Raw genomic sequence first — 24719 nt, 5'->3', positions numbered from 1 at the left:
TATCACCAATGAAAAGTATACATTGGATCTGTTTGCCAAAAAAATGAATTTTATTTATAATTTTGTGGCATTGGTAAGGCTTATGTGAGATGAATTACGGAGGTTTCGTCAACTCTCCAGTTCGTCACACTTGTTCTATATAGTAAATTGCCAAGATGTTTCGTCACACCTATTAGCGGTTTCGTCAACTTAATTGTTTAGAACTATTTCACACATTTATGCGAAACCAATTAGCTTAAACAGTTGATGACCCAATTTACGTGTCAGCGTGTGTGTGTGCTTTAATGTGATAGTGCTAATGAGACATCGGCGTGTGTTTGTACGATTTTATCAGTTTGCCATCTTAGTGATGGATGTCAATAAGTCAGATTGCTTAAAACAATGTTCGATCTTGTTTTGTCACCAATCATGCATGCGATCTGTTGCGACGTGTATGAACGTTGGCAACATCGTAAATGCAATTCAGGGGTATCTGCGCAGCAGTACCAACAGATGGTAAAAATGAGCTAAATCTGGCATAGAAATGTGATGAATGCCGAATGGATGTCGACGATCAATCCAATTCTACGGCATCGATAGATATAACTCTTCCGGCTATGAACATCAGTGCATCGCTGATACGCCTGCTGTCTACAACGTTTGTCATCAGAGCAGCCGACGAAGTAGCAGACGATGACGCTGACGAAGTAGCTGAAGAAGGAGCAGATGACGAAGCCAACACAGTAGCCGCCGCCGACGAAGTAGCCGGCGACACCATCAGCACCAAAACCCGCTGATGGTATCCTGGAAGACCGGACGTTTGACATCTCGAACAGGAGCTTCGATCGACCCCATCATCCATGAGTCGCTACTGGACAGGCCCCTAGACAAAGAGGTTCCCACTGATTTACCGGTGACTTTCGAGGTCGTAGAGGGTGGCAGCAAGCGAGGTGGCCGGAAGCTCGTCAGTAGTGCCGGATACACATACATAGCTCGCCGTAACAAGGGTGGTCGCACTTACTGGACGTGCAGTATAAGAAGCAAGAAGATGACTTGCCCCGCAAGCGTCAAGCAATTCGGCGATATGTTCACTCCAAGCATCGTCGGTCATGTCCATCCGGCCGATCCCGGTGCCGCCAAGAAGATAAAGATATCTACGAAAGTGAAGGAAGCCGCTAGGGAGCGTGTCTTCGAGTCCGCAGCAAATATCGTCGAGCGAGTTATGAAGCGGATGACGACACCAGATGACTTCAGCCTACCAAAGCCTGGAAACTTGGCGTGAGCGGCAAACCGTCACAGACGGCAACGTACACGACGGTGACATGACAAATTAAAATCAGAATCTAACTCATGCCCATTTATTTTTCATTATTGACTTTGTCATATATATGCCCATGAATTTCATAATCTGACTGTAAGTGAAAAAAAAATGCATAGTCATGTATGTCACATAAATAAATATATTGAGATTGTTGTGTAAATGATGTGTCAAATATTGTGTTTATTAAAGTTGCATAAATAACTGTTAACTTTTGAGATTGTTGAGTTAAAAATATATATGCTATCCTGTTTATATTTATTAAATAGTTTTAAACACCAAGATTTCTTCATTTATTAACAATGCTTTTGTTATTGCTATTGCTAAAAAATATGCAAAAACACGGTTTTGAGTATTAAACGATTTCACACACTACGCATGTCAACATACACATCAGGAGGTAAAATATTCAATAAAATGGTCTAGTCTACTAAATTATTCATTTCTTCCTAAATTGGTGTTTGCTCACACCTAATAAATTGGACATAATAGTTGCATTAATTGCTACTTATAATAAGGTTGACGAACTGTAAAAATATGTTGACGAAACAACTACCCATTTTGTACTATAAAATAAGGTAGACGAAATGGTAAGGTGACGAAACATCCGGTACCCTGTGAGATATGTGTCTTTCTTTAAATACCTACTTTCTGACAAGTAATAAAATAATTTTAAAGTCATGTCAAATAAACTTTTCATGACTCAGATCTAGTCTAAAATTAAAGACGTGTTATACGGGATTCTTCCAATCGGATTTGCCATATCAAAAAACGTAAAGAAATCCGTAAACGTACAATTATTTGGCGGTATGACTAAAATACGAAAATAGCCTAATTTTGCCAAAATAGGTTATTTTCGCGAAAATAGCTTTTTTGACTATAATACGAAAATAATGTTATTTTTGGGCAAAAATAAAATTATTTTCGCGAAAATAAGATTTTGAAAGAAATATGAAAATAGAGTTAGTTTTGGCGAAAATAACATTTTTGACAAAAATATAGTACGTTTTGGGCAAAAATAAAGTTATTTTCGCGAAAATAAGATTTTGAAAAAATATGAAAATAGAGTTAGTGTTGGCGAAAATAACATTTTTGACAATTATGTGGTTAGTTTTTTAATGATATAAAGTTCTTTTCACAAAAATAAGATTTAAAAAAAAAATGGGAAAAATACCTTCTTCTGTTGCCGTAAATGACAATTTTTAATCCAAAATATTAAAAACTTTTATTTGGTCTACAGAACACTTATGACAGTTGCATAAGTGTTTCGAAACAATTGTGTTTTTAAGAAAATTGAACAATGATTATTGATAGTATTTTGACATGTTTCTGTTCACACACCTGGAACCTCCTTCCGAAATGTGCAACATCAAAGCGGTTATACACACTTGTTTGTCATTAAGTGGATTAAGTTAATGACAATGACCCATAATTATAGACCGTTATTGCTACTGCAGCAGGTACACGATAAAACTAAAGGGAACATTCAAAGATATGTCCTACAACAAAAGTAGTCTTATATCGCTCATTGCTGATAGTATTGCTCATTCCGATTTTTATGGTGAAGTTTTAAAGAAAATTTGTAAAATTAAAATGTTTCCAGCAGGTAGTTGGGCAGATAGACTTAATGAATTACTTGGATTTTATTTAAACCGTGGATATAAAGGCAATATTTTGAAGAGCACTTGCCTTCTTGTTTTTGAAGATGAATACCTGAAACAAAATTTTGGGTTGAATATAGCATCCTTTCATAACTAAACTTTCAGTGCTTTGATTTTCATGAAGATTTTGCTAATTCATGTTATCTTTAAAACCGTATTTGGCGAACACGTACGTTTTGGCATGTGACTTCATTTTCTTCAAATATTTTACATTTTTATTAAATACAAGTCTCTTTTATTTTTAATAATGTTTTTCTTTATTGTTCCCAGTTTTAGTACAATGATGCTTTTTATTCTTGATAAACATACCAATTATTTATAGTATGTATGCACTGTGCTGTTTGTAGAGTTTTGAGCTGTTCTATGTTTCTTGTTTGTGATTTTGTGTTCTATGTCTTTGGCGTTTGCCACTAAACCGGGTTTATGTTTAAACTTTTTGCTACTGAGCTTGTTTCTGTAGCCTTTTGCATAAATATTAAAGGGGATGCCGACCTGTATGCCTATGACAGGCTGAGCCTAAAATGTAATTTTCGCCAAAACTTACCAGATCTTAACCAAAATCTTATTTTCGCGAAAAAACCTTATTTAAGCAACAAGCTTACTATAATTTTGTCGGAAATGCCATTTTCGCCAAAACTTACCAGATCTTAACCAAAATCTCATTTTCCCGAAAACAACTTTATTTTATCCCAAAACATTTTTGTCCAAAATGTTATTTTCGCCCAAACTAACCCTATTTTCACCCCCTAAAAAATTATTTTATCCAAAAACTACATTTTTGTCAAAAATGGTATTTTCGCCAAAACTTACCAGATTTTTTTAAAACCTTTTTTTGCGAAAATAACTTTATTTTAGCCCAAACTAAGTACATAATTTTCAAAAAATGTTATTTTCGCCAAAACTTTCCTGATTTTTTCCAAAATCTTATTTTCGCGAAAATACCTTATTTTAGCCATAAACTAACTACATGTTTGTCAAGAATGTTATTTTCGCCAAAACTAACTCTATTTTCAGATTTTTACCAAACTTATTTCTGCGAAAATAACTTAATTTTATCCAAAAACTAACTACATTTTTTTCCAAAATGTTATTTTCGCCAAAACTTACCCTATTTTCAGAGTTTTACCAAAACTTATTCCCCCCCCCAAAAAAAAAACAACAACAACAAAATATATATATATTATCCAAAAACTTACTACATTTTTGTCAAAAATGTTACTTTCGCTAAAATTTACCAGATTTTTATCAAATTCTTATTTTTGCGAAAATAACTTCATTTTCATCAAAAATAACCTTATTTTCGTATTTTAGTCAAAAAAGCTATTTTCGTATTTTAGTCATACCCTTATTTGGACAAGACTCAGATCATGAGCATTTGACATACCAATATCTTCACTCCAGTACTTGACAGTTGAATCTTAGCTTGACCAGCTGAGGGTCAGGTCTACCGTCTAGCTGCAATTTTGTTTGTCATGAAAACTTTTGGACATTCATATGTAACTGTCCCACATTCAAATGCATGGCTCCATCATGCTTAATGATAACCAAGACAAGTGTACCATACTGGAAAGTGCATTCTGTGGTTTTGCTCATTCATTAATTTTGTTATCTAAATGGTAACCATTCTGCAGAGCTCCCAATACTGAGCAGTTAGTAGTTTGCAGATAAACTACAAGAATATTAGTAGTTTGCAGATAAATTACAAGAATATTATCTTATACTCATGCTACTAAATGACCACTGTCCTTGACAAAGTGGTGCAAAACAATAACTGCACCCATTACAATGATTTGCACTATTTCAGTATCTTATCTCAGAGTTTATATTGGACAATGCTCCAAATTGTAAAAATATCAAACAAATAAAGTTCAGTTATATCTATCAAAATAGTTTCTGAAAACAAGAATACCTGGCAAACCAAAAATTAAAGGGTTGAAAAGTCTTTAATATAGCTATTAAAATATTTCAAGTGGGGGTCAAAAAGTCTTTGATATAGGGTTTGAAAAGTCTTAAAAATAGGGGTTGAAAAGTCTTTGTTTTTAGAAGGGGTTGAAAAGTCTTGTGGTTGAAAAGTCCTGCTCCCATCACAGACTAGCCATTAATAATAGTATCTAAGGCTTGATTTAATGTCCTACTGGTTAGTATTAAAATTTGTGGTTTTTCGTAAACAGGTGGTTTTAGTATGGAAAAAAAGCTATGAATATCAACAATATAAAAGAGTACATTATCAGATGGATACAGGTACCATGAGAAATCAGATGATGAATGGTTAACCTGTTTGAAATAAAAGAACACAAAAAACATGTACAGAGTGTACTTATTTATGGTAAAGATTTTAGTTATTTGACCCAGCTGCCTTGCAAATTAGTTAATTCTGTAGAAACTGGCAAAGATAGCGCCTTAAATCAGGAATATTTGTTGTAGATTTCTTACGATCTTGGATTAATTGCATAACATATATATTTCAGATTTTTTTGAATATGCCGCATCCAATGCATACTGAATGTGAGAGATCCAAGTGCAGAACAGTTAGAAATATTGTCCAGCAGGTACAGCTTGTTTGTCAATTTTATCAAGAGTCACATAAGTAACTGACATAAGATTTTGTCTGTACATGTATATATATATTTATTTATATTCCACTTTGTACATTACCACTATTATTGTTGACATGTCTCTATCAAAATTATATGCATCTCAAAACGGAAAAAAGCTCATCGACTGGAAAATCTTCTTGATCGTCTGGAAAATATTGTGTGTCATAAATTGCAAACGTTTTAAATGTGATGAAAAAATAAATATTTTGTAACGCATGTTCTCAAAAGCGTGGGAAAACAGGTGCCCGTATAGTTGTTTATTTCCTGTTTTGATGAAACTGAAAGTAGACTGCATATCCTCCTGGTTAGCACTTCATTTAAAACCTGGGAAAATATCTGGTGGTTTTATTTTTTCAAGAAAATGCAGAAAAAAACAAACCATGTCAAGTAAAAAATATGTCTTGGCAGTCAAAATAGGTACATTTTCCCGACGTTAAAAACGACTAAAATAGCCCCAGATATGCTCTAGAATGCACCACAGACGTTCCCCATTTAAAAAAAATTACGGGGGGAGGGGGCATGCCCCCTGACCCCCCTAGTGTGCGTTAACATTACGACGAGTGTCCCGGAATCGACCCAAGAAATTATCACATGTATGCCACTAGCTTACCCATTCACAATATCCTGCATGATTTTAAACTAACATACTGTAAGGCAACTACCTATCTGCCAAAGTCTGTACTTAAAAGGGAATACTCACGTTGTTCCAAGAAATAAGGGTGTCTTCATTGGAAAGCTGCATGTCTCCATCCATAGAGTTTTGTCCTTATTTCTGATGTAAGTCATTGGCCTATAATCAATAGTTTGACTTTAAAATACATCTATCAACAAAGGGGTTTCATTGGTGCCTCATGAAGTGTCCTGGAATTATGGTGATATTGAACTTGCAAACCATAAGTATACACAGATTTCATTACTTATAGAGAAGAAAAATCAATCTCAGTGAGATTTTCCTTTAAAATGACAAACTTTATTGTGATTTACAGGATCTACTTCCCCATTACAAAGCAGTTGGGACAAAGATCCCATACAAGTGCCCGTTTTTCAAGGACCGAGACAAATTCTTGGGAAATGAGGAACACAAGGAAAAGGAATCTGCGTCCAGGTGGACATGTGGATACTGTGGGAAGGCCTTCATTGGGGAGATATATCTTGACCAGCACTTTGACAACAGACACCAGGATAATATATTTCAAGTAAGGAATATGGTGTTATCAGTGTATTGGTGCGTCCTTAATTAGAATTATGTCTATCTATCAAGTATATGAAAAAATGTAGTTGTTGCTTTCATGTGGTGCTTTTGGTGTCTGAGCTTTAAGGTGCATTTCAACTTGTAAGACTTCAAACTGTTTCAGATACACTGTTTTGCACAGTGCAGACAAAACTTGTAATTAAAAATCAGAGGCAATTTCAAGCCTTTAACTACTCCAAGACAGTGTACTAGAAGTAACTACTACTTTAGATCATAGATGTATCACAGTGTATTTTATATTCTTGCCACCTCCTTCAGGAGTCTGACTCAGTGTGCCTGGGTGACTTCTGTGAGGTGTTCCGATGTGACATACTGGAAGGCATCGCCCGGCCCTCGTTCTGGGACATAAAACTGTGCATGGAGGAAGATATGCAGGATCTGCAAGCTGACTGCTTTGTTAGTACTTTATATACCTTTTTAGCTCATCTGGTTAGTAGTAGGAAAATGTTGAGGCATTGTTAAAGCCTTAGTGTCATCGTGAGGCATTTTTAAAGCCCAAGTGTCATCTTGAGGTATTGTAAGAGCTTGAGTGTGTCCATGAGGTATTGTTAAAGCCTAAGTGTCATCATGAGGCATTGTTAAAGCCCAAGTGTCATCTTGAGGTATTGTAAGAGCTTGAGTGTGTCCATGAGCTATTGTAAAAGCAATGTGAGTGTCATTGAGAGGTATTGTTAAAGCCTAAGTGTCATTGTGAGCTATTGTTAAAGCCTGAGTATCATCATGAGCTATTGTAAAAGCCTGAGTGTCATTGAGAGGTATTGTTAAAGCCTTAGTGTCATTGTGAGGTATTGTTAAAGCCTGAGTGTCATTGTGAGCTATTGTTAAAGCCTGAGTATCATTGTGAGCTATTGTTAAAGCCTGAGTGTTATTGAGAGGTATTGTTAAAGCCTGAGTGTCATTGAGAGGTATTGTTAAAGCCTGAGTGTCATTGAGAGGTATTGTTAAAGCCTGAGTATCATCATGAGCTTTTGTCAAAGCCTGAGTGCCATTGAGAGGTATTGTTAAAGCCTGAGTGTCATTTTGAGGTATTGTTAAAGCCTGAGTGTCATTGAGAGGTATTGTTAAAGCCTGATTGTCATTGTGAGATATTGTTAAAGCCTGAGTACCATCATGAGCTTTTGTCAAAGCCTGAGTGCCATTGAGAGGTATTGTTAAAGCCTGAGTGTCATTTTGAGGTATTGTTAAAGCCTGAGTGTCATTGTGAGCTATTGTTAAAGCCTGAGTATCATCATGAGCTATTGTAAAAGCCTAAGTATCATCATGAGCTATTGTAAAAGCCTGAGTGTCATTGAGAGGTATTGTTAAAGCCTGAGTGTCATTGTGAGCTATTGTTAAAGCCTGAGGAGCATTGAGAGGTATTGTTAAAGCCTGAGTGTCATTGTGAGCTATTGTTAAAGCCTGAGGAGCATTGTGAGGTATTGTTAAAGCCTGATTGTCATTGTGAGATATTGTTAAAGCCTGAGTACCATCATGAGCTTTTGTAAAAGCCTGAGTGTCATTGAGAGGTATTGTTAAAGCCTTAGTGTCATTGTGAGCTATTGTTAAAGCCTGAGTATCATCATGAGCTATTGTAAAAGCCTGAGTGTCATTTAGAGGTATTGTTAATGGCTGAGGAGCATTGTGAGGTATTGTTAAAGTCTGTGTGTCATTGTGAGCAAATGTTATTGCCTGAGTATCATCATGAGATATTGTTAAAGCCTGAGTGTCATTACGAGGTATTGTTAAAACCAAAGTGTCATTGTGAGGTATTGTTAAAGCCTTAATGTCATTGTAAGGCATTGTTAAAGCCTGAGTGTCATCGTGAGGTATTATTAAAGCCTGAGTGTCATTTAGAGGCATTGTTAAAGCCTTAGTGTTATTGCGAGATATTGTTAATGCCTGAGTACCATCATGAGCTTTTGTAAACGCCTGAGTGTCATTGAGAGGTATTGTTAAAGCCTGAGTGTCATTGTGAGGTATTGTAAGAGCTTGAGTGTGTCCATGAGGTATTGTTAAAGCCTAAGTGTCATCATGAGGCATTGTTAAAGCCCGAGTGTCATCTTAAGGTATTGTAAGAGCTCGAGTGTGTCCATGAGCTATTGTAAAAGCCTGAGTGTCATTGTGAGGCATTGTTATGCCCCCCTTCGAAGAAGAGGGGTATATTGCTTTGCACAGGCATGTCGGTCGGTCGGTCCGTCGGTAGACAAAAGCTTGTCCAAGTGATAACTCAACAATTCCTGGACGTATGGCCATCAAACTTGACATGAAGGTTGGGCCTGACCAGTAGATGACCCCTATTGATTTTAGGGCTCATCGGGTCAAAGGTCAAGGTCACAGTGACCTTTAATGGTAAAATAATTTTAAAGCTTGTCCGAGTGATAACTCAACAATGCCTAGACCTATGGTCATCAAACTTGATATGGAAGTTGGGCCTGACCATAAGATGACCCCTATTGTCATCGGGCCAAAGGTCAAGGTCACAGTGACCTTGAATGGTAAAAGGATGTCCGAGTGATAAATCGACAATGCCTGCACCGTTGGCCCTCATTCTTGACTTGGAGGTTGGGCCTGACCAGTAGCTGACCCCTATTGTTTTTGGGGCTCATCGGGTCAAAGATCAAGGTCATAGTGACATTGAATGGTAAAAGGTTGTCCGAGTGATAACTAAACCTGCCTGCACCCATGGCCCTCATAATTTACTTGGAGGTTGGGCCTGACCAGTAGATGAACTCTATTGTTTTTGGGGGTCATCGGGCCAAAGGTCAAGGTCACAGTGACCTTGAATGGTAAAAGGTTGTCCGTGTCATAACTCGACAATGCCTGCACCTATGGCCCTCAAACTTGACTTGGAGGTTGGGTCTGACCAGTAGATGACCCCTAATGTTTTTGGGGGTCATCAGGCCAAAGGTCAAGGTCACAGTGACCTTGAATGGTAAAAGGTTGTCTGAGTGATAACTCGACAATGCCTGCACCCACGGCCATCAAACTTGAATTGGAGGTTGGGCCTGACCAGTAGATGGCCCCTATTGATTTTAGGGGTCATTGGGCCAAAGGTCAAGGTAACAGTGACTTTGAATGATAAAAGGTTGCCCGAGTGATAACTCAACAATGCCTGCGCCCATGGCCCTCAAACTTGACTTGGAGGTTGGGCCTGACCAGTAGATGACCCCTATTGATTTAAGGGGTCAGAGGTCAAGGTCACAGTGACCTTGAAAGCAAACTCGACAATTCCTGGACCTATGGTCATCAAACTTGACATGAAGGTTGGGCCTGACCAGTAGATGACCCCTCTTGACTTTGGGGGTCATCAGGCCAAGGTCAAGGTCACAGTAACCTTTAACACAAAAAAATTAACAAATCTTCTCCCAGTGATATCTCAACAATGCCTGAATCTATGATCATCAAACTTGACATGTAAGTTGGGCCTGACCAGGAGATGACCCTTATTGATTTTAGGAGTCATTGGGTCAAAGGTCAGGTTCACATTGACCTTGAATGCGAAAATGTTTCAAGTGATGATTGGACAATGCCTGCACCCATGGCCCTCAAACTTGACTTGGAGTTGTGTCTGACCTGTAGATGACCCCCTTATGATTTAAGGGGTCATTGGATCAAAGGTCAAGGTTACAGTGACCTTGAACGAAAAATGCTTGTCTGTGTGATAACTTGTCAATGCCTGCACCCATGGCCCTCAAACTTAACATTTAGATTTTTGGTGACCAGCTGATGACTACTATGGATTTTGAGGTCATAGAGTCAAAAGTCATGGTCATAACACACTCTATCCTCAAACTTTGAATGGTCATAATCTTAAAACTGCCTCAACGGCATACAATGTTAGCGACAAATCAGCTGTCATTTCTGTTCATGCATATTTCATTCAATTGTCCATATAATCCTGACAACATGGCGCTCAGGGGGGCATAATGTTTGACAAACATCTCTTGTTAAAGCTTAAGTGCCATTGTGAGCTATTGTTAAAGCCTGAGTATCATCATGAGCTATTGTAAAAGCCTGAGTGTCATTGAGAGGTATTGTTAAAGCCTGAGTGTCATTGTGAGGTATTGTTAAAGCCTGAGTATCATTGTGAGCTATTGTTAAAGCCTGAGTGTCATTGAGAGGTATTGTAAAAGCCTGAGTGTCATTGTGAGGTATTGTTAAAGCCTGAGTGTCATTGTGAGGTATTGTTAAAGCCTGAGTGTCATTGTGAGCTATTGTTAAAGCCTGAGTATCATTGTGAGCTATTGTAAAAGCCTGAGTGTCATTGAGAGGTATTGTTAAAGCCTGAGTGTCATTGAGAGGTATTGTTAAAGTCTGTGTGTCATTGAGAGGTATTGTTAAAGCCTGAGTACCATCATGAGCTATTGTAAAAGCCTGAGTGTCATTGAGAGGTATTGTTAAAGCCTGAGTGTCATTGTGAGGTATTGTTAAAGCCTGAGTGTCATTGTGAGGTATTGTTAAAGCCTGAGTGTCATTGTGAGCTATTGTTAAAGCCTGAGTACCATCATGAGCTATTGTAAAAGCCTGAGTGTTATTGAGAGGTATTGTTAAAGCCTGAGTGTCATTGAGAGGTATTGTTAAAGCCTGTGTGTCATTGAGAGGTATTGTTAAAGCCTGAGTACCATCATGAGCTATTGTAAAAGCCTGAGTGTCATTGAGAGGTATTGTTAAAGCCTGAGTGTCATTGTGAGGTATTGTTAAAGCCTGAGTGTCATTGTGAGGTATTGTTAAAGCCTGAGTGTCATTGAGAGGTATTGTTAAAGCCTGAGTACCATCATGAGCTTTTGTAAAAGCCTGAGTGTTATTGAGAGGTATTGTTAAAGCCTGAGTGTCATTGTGAGGTATTGTTAAAGCCTGAGTGTCATTGAGAGGTATTGTTAAAGCCTGAGTGTCATTGTGAGCTATTGTAAAAGCCTGAGTGTTATTGAGAGGTATTGTTAAAGCCTGAGTGTCATTGAGAGGTATTGTTAAAGCCTGAGTGTCATTGTGAGCTATTGTAAAAGCCTGAGTGTCATTGTGAGCTTTTGTAAAAGCCTGAGTGTTATTGAGAGGTATTGTTAAAGCCTGAGTGTTATTGAGAGGTATTGTTAAAGCCTGAGTGTCATTGTGAGCTTTTGTAAAAGCCTGAGTGTCATTGTGAGCTTTTGTAAAAGCCTGAGTGTTATTGAGAGGTATTGTTAAAGCCTGAGTGTTATTGTGAGCTATTGTTAAAGCCTGAGTGTCATTGTGAGCTATTGTAAAAGCCTGAGTGTTATTGAGAGGTATTGTTAAAGCCTGAGTGTTATTGAGAGGTATTGTTAAAGCCTGAGTGTCATTGTGAGCTATTGTTAAAGCCTGAGTGTCATTGTGAGCTATTGTAAAAGCCTGAGTGTTATTGAGAGGTATTGTTAAAGCCTGAGTGTCATTGAGAGGTATTGTTAAAGCCTGAGTGTCATTGTGAGCTTTTGTAAAAGCCTGAGTGTTATTGAGAGGTATTGTTAAAGCCTTGGTGTAATTGTGAGCTATTGTAAAAGCCTGAGTGTCATTGAGAGGTATTGTTAAAGCCTGAGTGTTATTGAGAGGTATTGTTAAAGCCTAAGTGTCATTGTGAGCTATTGTTAAAGCCTGAGTACCATCATGAGCTATTGTTAAAGCCTGAGTATCATCATGAGCTATTGTAAAAGCCTGAGTGTTATTGAGAGGTATTGTTAAAGCCTAAGTGTCATTGTGAGCTATTGTAAAAGCCTGAGTACCATCATGAGCTATTGTTAAAGCCTGAGTATCATCATGAGCTATTGTAAAAGCCTGAGTGTTATTGTGAGCTATTGTTAAAGCCTACGTGTCATTGTGAGCTATTGTAAAAGCCTGAGTGTCATTGAGAGGTATTGTTAAAGCCTAAGTGTCATTGAGAGGTATTGTTAAAGCCTGAGTGTTATTGAGAGGTATTGTTAAAGCCTAAGTGTCATTGTGAGCTATTGTTAAAGCCTGAGTACCATCATGAGCTATTGTTAAAGCCTGAGTATCATCATGAGCTATTGTAAAAGCCTGAGTGTTATTGTGAGCTATTGTTAAAGCCTAAGTGTCATTGTGAGCTATTGTAAAAGCCTGAGTGTCATTGAGAGGTATTGTTAAAGCCTGAGTGTCATTGAGAGGTATTGTTAAAGCCTAAGTGTCATTGTGAGCTATTGTTAAAGCCTGAGTACCATCATGAGCTATTGTTAAAGCCTGAGTATCATCATGAGCTATTGTAAAAGCCTGAGTGTCATTGAGAGGTATTGTTAAAGCATGAGGAGAATTGTGAGGTATTGTTAAAGTCTATGTGTCATTGTGAGCAAATGTTATTGCCTGAATATCATCATGAGCTATTGTAAAAGCCTGAGTGTCATTGAGAGGTATTGTTAAAGCCTGAGTGTCATTGTGAGGTATTGTTAAAGCCTGAGTATCATTGTGAGCTATTGTTAAAGCCTGAGTGTCATTGAGAGGTATTGTAAAAGCCTGAGTGTCATTGTGAGGTATTGTTAAAGCCTGAGTGTCATTGTGAGGTATTGTTAAAGCCTGAGTGTCATTGTGAGCTATTGTTAAAGCCTGAGTATCATTGTGAGCTATTGTAAAAGCCTGAGTGTCATTGAGAGGTATTGTTAAAGCCTGAGTGTCATTGAGAGGTATTGTTAAAGTCTGTGTGTCATTGAGAGGTATTGTTAAAGCCTGAGTACCATCATGAGCTATTGTAAAAGCCTGAGTGTCATTGAGAGGTATTGTTAAAGCCTGAGTGTCATTGTGAGGTATTGTTAAAGCCTGAGTGTCATTGTGAGGTATTGTTAAAGCCTGAGTGTCATTGTGAGCTATTGTTAAAGCCTGAGTACCATCATGAGCTATTGTAAAAGCCTGAGTGTTATTGAGAGGTATTGTTAAAGCCTGAGTGTCATTGAGAGGTATTGTTAAAGTCTGTGTGTCATTGAGAGGTATTGTTAAAGCCTGAGTACCATCATGAGCTATTGTAAAAGCCTGAGTGTCATTGAGAGGTATTGTTAAAGCCTGAGTGTCATTGTGAGGTATTGTTAAAGCCTGAGTGTCATTGTGAGGTATTGTTAAAGCCTGAGTGTCATTGTGAGCTATTGTTAAAGCCTGAGTACCATCATGAGCTTTTGTAAAAGCCTGAGTGTTATTGAGAGGTATTGTTAAAGCCTGAGTGTCATTGTGAGGTATTGTTAAAGCCTGAGTGTCATTGAGAGGTATTGTTAAAGCCTGAGTGTCATTGTGAGCTATTGTAAAAGCCTGAGTGTTATTGAGAGGTATTGTTAAAGCCTGAGTGTTATTGAGAGGTATTGTTAAAGCCTGAGTGTCATTGTGAGCTTTTGTAAAAGCCTGAGTGTCATTGTGAGCTTTTGTAAAAGCCTGAGTGTTATTGAGAGGTATTGTTAAAGCCTGAGTGTTATTGAGAGGTATTGTTAAAGCCTGAGTGTCATTGTGAGCTTTTGTTAAAGCCTGAGTGTCATTGTGAGCTTTTGTAAAAGCCTGAGTGTTATTGAGAGGTATTGTTAAAGCCTGAGTGTCATTGTGAGCTATTGTTAAAGCCTGAGTGTCATTGTGAGCTATTGTAAAAGCCTGAGTGTTATTGAGAGGTATTGTTAAAGCCTGAGTGTTATTGAGAGGTATTGTTAAAGCCTGAGTGTCATTGTGAGCTATTGTTAAAGCCTGAGTGTCATTGTGAGCTATTGTAAAAGCCTGAGTGTTATTGAGAGGTATTGTTAAAGCCTGAGTGTCATTGAGAGGTATTGTTAAAGCCTGAGTGTCATTGTGAGCTTTTGTAAAAGCCTGAGTGTTATTGAGAGGTATTGTTAAAGCCTTGGTGTCATTGTGAGCTATTGTAAAAGCCTGAGTGTCATTGAGAGGTATTGTTAAAGCCTGAGTGTTATTGAGAGGTATTGTTAAAGCCTAAGTGTCATTGTGAGCTATTGTTAAAGCCTGAGTACCATCATGAGCTATTGTTAAAGCCTGAGTATCATCATGAGCTATTGTAAAAGCCTGAGTGTTATTGAGAGGTATTGTTAAAGCCTAAGTGTCATTGTGAGCTATTGTTAAAGCCTGAGTACCATCATGAGCTATTGTTAAAGCCTGAGTATCATCATGAGCTATTGTAAAAGCCTGAGTGTTATTGTGAGCTATTGTTAAAGCCTACGTGTCATTGTGAGCTATTGTAAAAGCCTGAGTGTCATTGAGAGGTATTGTTAAAGCCTGAGTGTCATTGAGAGGTATTGTTAAAGCCTGAGTGTTATTGAGAGGTATTGTTAAAGCCTAAGTGTCATTGTGAGCTATTGTTAAAGCCTGAGTACCATCATGAGCTATTGTTAAAGCCTGAGTATCATCATGAGCTATTGTAAAAGCCTGAGTGTTATTGTGAGCTATTGTTAAAGCCTAAGTGTCATTGTGAGCTATTGTAAAAGCCTGAGTGTCATTGAGAGGTATTGTTAAAGCCTGAGTGTCATTGAGAGGTATTGTTAAAGCCTAAGTGTCATTGTGAGCTATTGTTAAAGCCTGAGTACCATCATGAGCTATTGTTAAAGCCTGAGTATCATCATGAGCTATTGTAAAAGCCTGAGTGTCATTGAGAGGTATTGTTAAAGCATGAGGAGAATTGTGAGGTATTGTTAAAGTCTATGTGTCATTGTGAGCAAATGTTATTGCCTGAATATCATCATGAGCTATTGTTAAAGCCTGAGTGTCATCGTAAGGCATTGTTAAAGCCTTAGTGTCATTGTGAGGCATTGTTAAAGCCTGAGTGTCATTTTGAGGTATTATTAAAGCCTGAGTACCATCATGAGCTTTTGTAAAGCCTAAGTGTTATTGTGAGATATTGTTAAAGCCTGAGTGTCATTGTGAGGCATTGTTAAAGCCTGAGTGTCATTGTGAGCTATTGTTAATGCCTGAGTGTCATTGTGAGCTATTGTTAAAGCCTGAGTACCATCATGAGCTATTGTTAAAGCCTGAGTATCATCATGAGCTATTGTAAAAGCCTGAGTGTCATTGAGAGGTATTGTTAAAGCCTTGGTGTCATTGTGAGCTATTGTAAAAGCCTGAGTGTCATTGAGAGGTATTGTTAAAGCATGAGGAGAATTGTGAGGTATTGTTAAAGTCTATGTGTCATTGTGAGCAAATGTTATTGCCTGAATATCATCATGAGCTATTGTTAAAGCCTGAGTGTCATCGTAAGGCATTGTTAAAGCCTTAGTGTCATTGTGAGGCATTGTTAAAGCCTGAGTGTCATTTTGAGGTATTATTAAAGCCTGAGTACCATCATGAGCTTTTGTAAAGCCTAAGTGTTATTGTGAGATATTGTTAAAGCCTGAGTGTCATTGTGAGGCATTGTTAAAGCCTGAGTGTCATTGTGAGGCATTGTTAAAGCCTGAGTGTCATTGTGAGGCATTGTTAAAGCCTTAGTGTCATTGTGAGCTATTTTTAAAGCCTGAGCATCATCCAGAAGTATTGTTAAAGCCCAAGTGTCATCTTGAGCTATTGTTAAAGCCTGAGTGTCATTGTGAGGTATTGTTAAAGCCTGAGTGTCATTGTGAGCTATTGTTAAAGCCTGAGTGTCATTGTGAGCTATTGTTAAAACCTGAGTATCATTGTAAGCTATTGTTAAAGCCTGAGGAGCATTGTAAGGTATTGTTAAAGCCTTAGTGTCATTGTGAGCTAATGTTATTGCCTGAGTATCATCATGAGCTATTGTTAAAGCTTGAGTGTCATAACTAGGTATTGTTAAAACCCAACTGTCATTGTGAGCTATTGTTTAAGCCCGAGTGTCATCGTAAGGCATTGTTAAAGCCTTAGTGTCATTGTGAGGCATTGTTAAAGCCTGAGTGTCATTGTGGGGTATTATTAAAGCCTGAGTGTCATTTAGAGGCATTGTTAAAGCCTAAGTGTTATTGTGATATATTGTTAAAGCCTGAGTGTCATTGTGTGGCATTGTTTAAGCCTGAGTGTCATTGTGAGGCATTGTTAAAGCCTTGGTGTCATTGTGAGCTATTGTTAAAGCCTGAGTGTCATCCAGAAGTATTGTTAAAGCCTGAGTGTCATCATGAGCTATTGTTAAAGCCTGAGTGACATTGTCAGCTATTGATAAAGCCTGAGTGTCATCATGAGCTATTGTTAAAGCCTGAGTGTCATTGTGAGCTATTGTAAAAGCCTGAGTGTCATCCTGAGCTATTGTTAAAGCCTGAGTATCATTGTTAGCTTTTGTTAAAACCAGAGTATCATTGTGAGCTATCGTTAAAGCCTGAGTATCATTGTGAGCTATTGTTAAAGCCTGAGTGTCATTGTGAGCTATTGGTAATGCCTGAGTGTCATTGTGAGCTACTGTTAAAGCCTGAGTGTCATAGTGAGGTATTGTTAAAGCCTGAGTGACATTGTGAGCTATTGATAAAGCCTGAGTGTCATCGTGAGCTATTGTTAAAGCCTGAGTGTCATTGTGAGCTATTGTTAAAGCCTGAGTGTCATCGTGAGCTATTGTTAAAGCCTGAGTATCATTGTTAGCTTTTGTTAAAACCTGAGTATCATTGTGAGCTATTGTTCAAGCCTGAGTGTCATTGTGAGCTATTGTTCAAGCCTGAGTATCATTGTGAGCTATTGTTCAAGCCTGAGTGTCATTGTGAGCTATTGTTCAAGCCTGAGTATCATTGTGAGCTATTGTTCAAGCCTGAGTGTCATTGTGAGCTATTGTTCAAGCCTGAGTATCATTGTGAGCTATTGTTCAAGCCTGAGTGTCATTGTGAGCTATTGTTAAAGCCTGAGTATCATAGTGAGCTATTGTTCAAGCCTGAGTGTCATTGTGAGCTATTGTTAAAGCCTGAGTATCATTGTGAGCTATTGTTAAAGCCTGAGTGTCATTGTGAGCTATTGTTAAAGCCTGAGTATCATTGTGAGCTATTGTTAAAGCCTGAGTGTCATAGTGAGGTATTGTTAAAGCCTGAGTGTTATTGAGAGGTATTGTTAAAGCCTGAGTATCATTGTGAGGTATTGTTAAAGCCTGAGTATCATTGTGAGGTATTGTTAAAGCTTGAGTATATATATTATTTTGTGGTATAGTTTAAGCCTGAGTATCATCAAGAGCTATTGTTAAAGTTTCATTGTCAATGTCATCATGATGCAAAAAAATTAAATTATCATGACTAAAATAGTTCAAGATTTTCCCAAGGAACTTAGTTCATGTTGCCAGTAACAGAAGGCTAATATTATGAAGATCCATCTGCTTGCACTGCTATTACATACTCTAAGTCTGTTAGGTGACTATAAATTAATTGCTTGATTTTCATCCCCGCCAACACCCTCTTTTTTCCGCCACTCCTCAAAATTTATTGATTCAAATAAAAATTTTGAACTGGGGTCACTATTTGCATATAATTCAGTACTGGTATTGTCCGGAAACGACATTTATTCATAGTAGGTCAAAGTCGCGGTGAAAAACAATTAATTGTCTTAGATTCTGCTCAATAACTTAACATCGCTTGCAGCCAGCAACTTCATACTTGGTATGTCAAAAGGCCAAAATTCAAGGTCATTGTTGATTTGTCTCTTTGCTCTCTTTTCAGATGTGAGGATGGTTGTTATTTCATGTGCTATCAAAATCTAGCAACAATTGGCTGACAAGGAGCTGTAGTAATTTGCTTTCTTATTTATTTATTTTAAATCTGAGTCCTTCTCATTTCAGGAATTGATGGACCAATGTATTGCTGAAAGTTTGCATTGGAATGCTTCCAAAACATTGAAAGGTATATTACTGTCAGTCCAAACGTTAACAAGCATTGTTTGATTATCTGACATTCTCCTTTTGAAAAAAATACATTTTTGTATATTATCTATTGTTTTAAGGCAGAACTCATACGGTGAAATCATCAATATTCACGGGACATTAATTTTCGTGGAATTCATGGGTTGGCTTATACGAATTCAAGATCCCAACAGAAATTTGACCTTGAATTCTGAAATCATACAGGCTATGTTACATAATGTAAAAGGGTATACATGTATTTACCTGAATATACATGGTCACAGTATACAACCTAAAAGTACCTTATCATGGTTTATAATACTAATAATGTGTTTTATATTATATATTATTTAACCTCAATGATAATAAAGTAAAGTAAATTCTTAGTGCTTGCATGCAGTTTTTTGTATGACATTGCCAGTCATTGCAGAACATTAAAACAAGCTGATTATTCACCTCCTGTGTTTGAGCTTCGCCACTTGATTTTGTTTCTTTGATCAAATATTAATCTATCTTTTAATTAAATGCTATTCTTGTGTTTTCGCACTTTGCAAAAATTCTTAATTGACATTCAATGGCTGCAATATTTTATATCCTAGATGTAGTTCATCTTTATTTATGACCCTACATTTAACAAGTAAGCAATAATTGACATGGATATCTGTGATTATTGACATATTGTCCCATTTTAGTGTCATAAACTGCATGATGTATATAATACAAAGGACAAGGTCGGCGCATGGTGAATTTGCTGATGATAAAGGATCCCAGTTTCTTCTCTTTTTTTAAATAAAAATGAAAATCCTCGATTCAATAACCAAGGAAATTAAACTTTTTCGAAAAACCGCGAAATTTCAAGCCCACGAATATAAATTATTTCACAGTATATCATTGCTTATATTCATTATAAGTTTTTGTTTGTTTAACACATTTCAGGGTTGTTATCCAAGTCAGTGTGTTCATTCCTGACTTGTAAAAGGTACTTCGAAGCTCCAGAATATGTGAAAGAACAAGTAAGTGGTTTTATATTTCTCAAGTAGTTATTTTATTTCATAAATTTAGTTGACAGTTCAAGGTTTTGACATACTGATTTTGCTTTCCTTAATTGGTAGCATTCTAATTTAGTGCCCCAATAGGTAAAATTAAAATCACATTGTTTGCCCCGCCTTGTGTCATTCATCCATTTTTCTGTGCACAGGCTGTAGCTTTGTCATGCAGGGAGGCATTTAAAAATTATTTGACACATGTGGAAATGACAGTCGATTAGTGGCTTGCAAGACCCACATCCCTACCTTAAAGGTCAAGGTCACACTTATATGCATATACCGTATAGCTCGTCATGTCAGGGCAATTAAGCTTTGTTATTCAAAGGGGGATTTTAAAATAAATTAACATGCGATCAATTTTTTTTTTTAGTATAGGCGTGTGCAATTCAATCACATGCCTTGGTTGAAAGATACAATGTTTACAAAAAAAGACATGTGATAAAAAGAAAAAAACATAATTGTTTGTACATCAGAGATGTTGTCAGTACTGCAATATACATCTGAATAAAGTTAAATGCTTACAGGAAGCTGCTGGAGGTTGCAGGAGGGGTGTACCCTAACGTTTGAAATTAGAGGATTAAAATCATGATATGTGTTTTTGGAGATTTCAACTTTACTCCGGCATAGAATTTGGTCGTTAGAAATCTGTCTACGAAAACAGTTAACTGTTACATCAAGTGTAGACCGATCATTTGATAAGTGTGAATGGGTTTATGTTACTTTAAACCTAAACCAAATATGGTATTTTGTTTGTTTACTAACATTGCCTGGGCTGCTTAATTATCACTATTTCATTGTTTGAAAGTGGAAATGTTTTTGCATGTTCAACATGATTGTTTGCTCGAACAAGTAGAATAACAAATATCGATGAAATGATAAGCTTTGATCACTCGAAAAAATAGGACTGAAACGTTGTTGACTCAAAATATGTTTTTTTTCCAAAAAGAATTACTTATCAGTTAAAAAATAATATTGTCAAACTTTTAACAATATGTTTTTTTAGGGGGCAGTGGCCGATTTTTCACAGTAAATCTTGGGATTGGAATGAAGATTTTTCTTTGGGCCCCATATTATATAACTATCATCTTGACAGCCCAATTTTATGTCAACTTAATGTATTTTATCTGATAAATGTATTGCATTTACCAAGTACTGTGCAAAGTACATAATGGCATTTATATTTTTTACCTTGACATTTCAGGAAGAAGAGCCGGTCAGTATGCCATATATTGTCCTCACCATTTTCCTAGCCATCTTTTTTATACTCTACTACTGTGTGGCTATCAACTATTTCTGGTAGGTGTAAACCTTGAACTGTCCTATCATGTTGTGTAGATTTTGTTTATTATCTGACAATGAATGAAAGTAAATCTGTTCAAAAGTTGATCTTTTTCAAAGTTCATACTCTCATATTTAATACTGATATACTGCATTATACACACAAACAATCAATACTAAGCTTGCATTTTGTTAGGCTGTGCCATCTTTTTAAGAAAAAAAGATAGGTATTGTTTTTCTCACAGTGATGTGACATCTGACATTGTTATGCACCAACTTAATTCTTGATAAAAAACTGATTTATACAATACGATATAAACATAAAATTTAGTACAATTTGACCAGTTACAATACACATAACTCTGACTTTTGCTGAATGACTGAATTATGCCCCTAAATGACGGAGCAAATTGGTCTGTTTGCGTTGATATCTTTTTTTACTCTGATATGGTATTAACTTTTGCAGGTTCGACACATTTTCTGATCTCTATGAGGACCAAGAAGACAGTAGTAGGTTTTTAGTGACAGGGGCAGGCTCCCTATTCAAGGACGAGACTGTGGAACTTCAGAAACGTGTCATGTCTCGCAGGCGGAAGAAGTCTCCTGCACAGTCGAACGTTAACCCCGAGGAGGATGTGCTCAATGTTCATGCTGGACTGGAATCATCATTGCTCAGTTTTGAAGATGATGACAGCTAACAAAGAGTGTCTGTGTGTTCGTGAAGTTGTGTAATATGTATATATACATGTATATCAAAAAATATTTCTGATGTGATAAATGTGATTTTTTTGCCATGTATGTTTGATGTGATATATCCTGGTTAGTGTTATTCGTTAGTTCATTTAATATAGAAATTCGAAAAATGGCATTCTGTAAATGCTTCTGCTGGTCTGTAAATTGTCTTTAGTTGGAAGCATGTTTATTTGGGGTACATTCCAAAATTCACCATGGATTTGCATGATGTAAACAATGTTTGTTTTCCTCTTTACCACCAGAAAATTTGAAGGTCAATAGGCTCCTTGTTGACTTTACAAAACCAAATCTTGTTGACTTCAATATAAGAAGCATTGTAATTAAACCATAATTTTGAATGTTCATCTATGTTTCAAATAAAAAGTAGCTGTAAATGATTTTTATCACCATTTCAAATCAAAATTAAAAAAAACAACAGTGAATAATTATCAAAAATTGTTATTTAGACAATATTCAAGCTTGCATATATATGTGTCAAATCATAGGAAAAGCTTGTTAGCACTCTAGAGGTCACATTTATGACTGTATGTTCATGAAACTTAGTCAGAATGTTTATTTTGATTAGCTCTAGGCCAAGTTCGAATCTGGATCATATGCGGTCAAAAACTAGGTCACTCGGTCAAATTTAAGGAAAAGCTTGTTAACACTCTAGAGGTCACATTTATAAATGTTTCTTTATGAAAGTTGGTCAGAATGTTTATATTAATAATCTCTAAGTCAAGTTTAAATCTGGGTCATGTGCGGTCAAAATCTAGGTCATGAGGTCAAATCATAGGAAAAGCTTGTTAGCACTCTAGAGGTCACATTTATGACTGTATGTCCATGAAACTTAGTCAGAATGTTTATATTGATTAGCTCTAGGCCAAGTTTGAATCTAGGTCATGTGCGGTCAAAAATAAGGTCACCAGATCATATAATAGGAAAAGTATTTTAACACTCTAGAGGCCACATTTATGACTACCGGTATATGTTCATGGAACTTGATCAGAATGGTATTGTTGATGATGTTTATTGGATCAGGTGAGCGATTCAGGGACTTTAGGGCCCTCTTGTTTCAAATTATGCCCCTGAGGACAAAACTGGCCATGCCCTGGGGTTCACAAGTTTTCTAGATTTTATATAGGTATATATTTGAAAATCTGTTTTTAAACCACATGGCCTAGACCTTTGATATTTGTTATCTAGCATCATATGGTGGTCCTCTACCAAGTTTGTTCAGATTATGCCCCTGGGGTCAAGACCCACTCCTTTGGACCTACTTTCTTATTTTTGAAGCTACAGCAATGAAATGAATACCATGTCACGGCATGTATACAGTTATGAAAACAAATACCAATGTTTTCTTTGGATGACATCGACTGTGGCCTTTTGGCATTTCTTATTTTTGTTAATGTAGGCAATGAAATTAGGTCCATGTGTTTAGTTTTGTGCTTGGATGACCTTGACTGTGACACATTTAACAATACTCGATAAAGCCTAGTTGCATTGCCATTAACCAATAAGCACATTCATTCTCATAAGGAACAAAGGCCTTAAACTTTCACTCAGGTCATCAATTAAGGGCCATCATGACCCTCTTGTTTATTATTGTGTCCCCAGATAACCAACTGTAAATAAAACTTAGACATGAAACAAAATGATAGTGTCTAAAAGAAATAATACATAAATGATATTACTGATATACTTCTGAGTAATAAAAAAGAGGAGGCAACAGTTTCTTCATAAGGAGTACTTTTTATGGATATAGAAGTAAGGAAATCAAAACCACTGGTGATTTGTACCCTTTATTCACTATTGATTCTGGCGTAACATTGTACCAATGATTTAATTGATGCAATTTTACTAAATTTTTATTTCAAATTATTTGTATTTGTGGTTTTGCAGTTTGATGCTTTTAATGATTTTAACACAAAATAGTAACGTATAATTATTTTTATTAAAATTGAATAAATGTAAAGTACATAATTGGCATTGTTATTATCCCCCGCCTATGAAATAGGGAGGGGGATATTGAAATGGCGTTGTCCGTCCGTCCTTCCGTCCGTCCTGCGTTTTCTCAGTAACTAGCCGGTATTGCACAACAGCACTGACGATCTAATTATATGATAATAAATCGACTTCTTTCATCAAAGAACAAGGTTTGTTTACCCGAATGATTGGGTAAAATGTGGTTTTTATATTGTGAGCAATGTTTTTCTTATATTTGGTCAAAATATTCTCACTTGTGAACTTCTAGTCGATATCATTGACAACCAGTCTGTTTCAAGAATAGAGGCTAGAAAATGTGACACATTTGATGGACGGCCTTTGGTCACAATCCGCTTATAGTCCTCGATTTAAAAAAAAAAACTAACAGAACTTGAACACTGGGCCTAGTATTGTGACCTTAGCCATCAGGGCTTTTTCTATAGTACCCACGGGTCCGACTATCGGACCCATTCCCAAAGCAAAATATAAGATATTTTTCCCAATCTTCAGAAAAAAATCCCAATCCCAAAAAAAAAAAATTTTTTTTTTTAGAAATTCTTTTTACCTGTACTGGTTCATTTTCAACATCGTAATAAATTATGTGATTGTAAGTTTTTTTGGTAATTGAACTCAGAAATCATTGATTTTCATTACATTCAGACATATGAACTATTATATGTCATGATTTATTGCAATAGATATTTACACCCCAAGGATTGATATTTCAGCCACTGTGGGTCTTTTAAAGGGAAAATAAACTAATATTAAATCATTTCCTTATTCACAGGAGACTAGACAGCTTTTTCTTTTCACTGTAAAATTTCCCAATTTCCGCATTTTCACGACGCAAAATTTCCCAAAATGTCTAGGGTCTTTTTCCCAAAATGGGCAGAAAAAGCCCTGGCCATGATCTTGCACGGTTTAGACTGTGGAGCATGGGACAGGCTAATAAACAATTTTGCTGTGAAACCAAATCCAGAGCATTTGGTTGAAAAGGTGGTGATCATAAACGTAACATTTACTTCAATGGATACCCTGTGCACCTAGGCTATAATTATAGTGTACATTTCATCGAATGAATACAATATTTATAAATTGCCACAATATTTGATTTATTTGACAATTGTCATTACAACGCATCAAAC

General features: G+C 36.7%; 1 protein-coding gene across 1 annotated transcript; it reads left to right on the top strand.

Annotated features, from left to right (window-relative positions):
• Nucleotide 1: 1 nt before the first annotated feature.
• On the top strand, nucleotides 2–23527 carry LOC128231592 (uncharacterized). Its single transcript, XM_052944611.1, has 8 exons — nucleotides 2–73; nucleotides 5427–5507; nucleotides 6542–6751; nucleotides 7066–7203; nucleotides 18470–18530; nucleotides 19466–19542; nucleotides 20777–20871; nucleotides 21320–23527. The coding sequence occupies exons 1-8, from the start codon at nucleotides 44–46 to the stop codon at nucleotides 21549–21551; spliced, it is 924 nt and encodes a 307-aa protein (XP_052800571.1). The 5' UTR covers nucleotides 2–43; the 3' UTR covers nucleotides 21552–23527.
• Nucleotides 23528–24719: the final 1192 nt, after the last annotated feature.

Source organism: Mya arenaria, chromosome 4 (genome assembly GCF_026914265.1).
Source record: "Mya arenaria isolate MELC-2E11 chromosome 4, ASM2691426v1".
Lineage (NCBI taxonomy): Eukaryota > Metazoa > Mollusca > Bivalvia > Myida > Myidae > Mya > Mya arenaria.
The sequence above is the reverse complement of the archived record's forward strand: the minus strand, read 5'-3'. Positions and strand labels throughout refer to the sequence as shown.

Bases quoted from the DNA above. Each gene is read 5' to 3' on its own strand.
- LOC128231592 (XM_052944611.1), top strand. From the start codon at position 44: ATGAATTTTATTTATAATTTTGTGGCATTG. The intron at 6,752-7,065 runs GTAAGGAATATG...CACCTCCTTCAG, and splicing joins ACCAGGATAATATATTTCAA to GAGTCTGACTCAGTGTGCCT. The intron at 18,531-19,465 runs GTATATTACTGT...AACACATTTCAG, and splicing joins TGCTTCCAAAACATTGAAAG to GGTTGTTATCCAAGTCAGTG.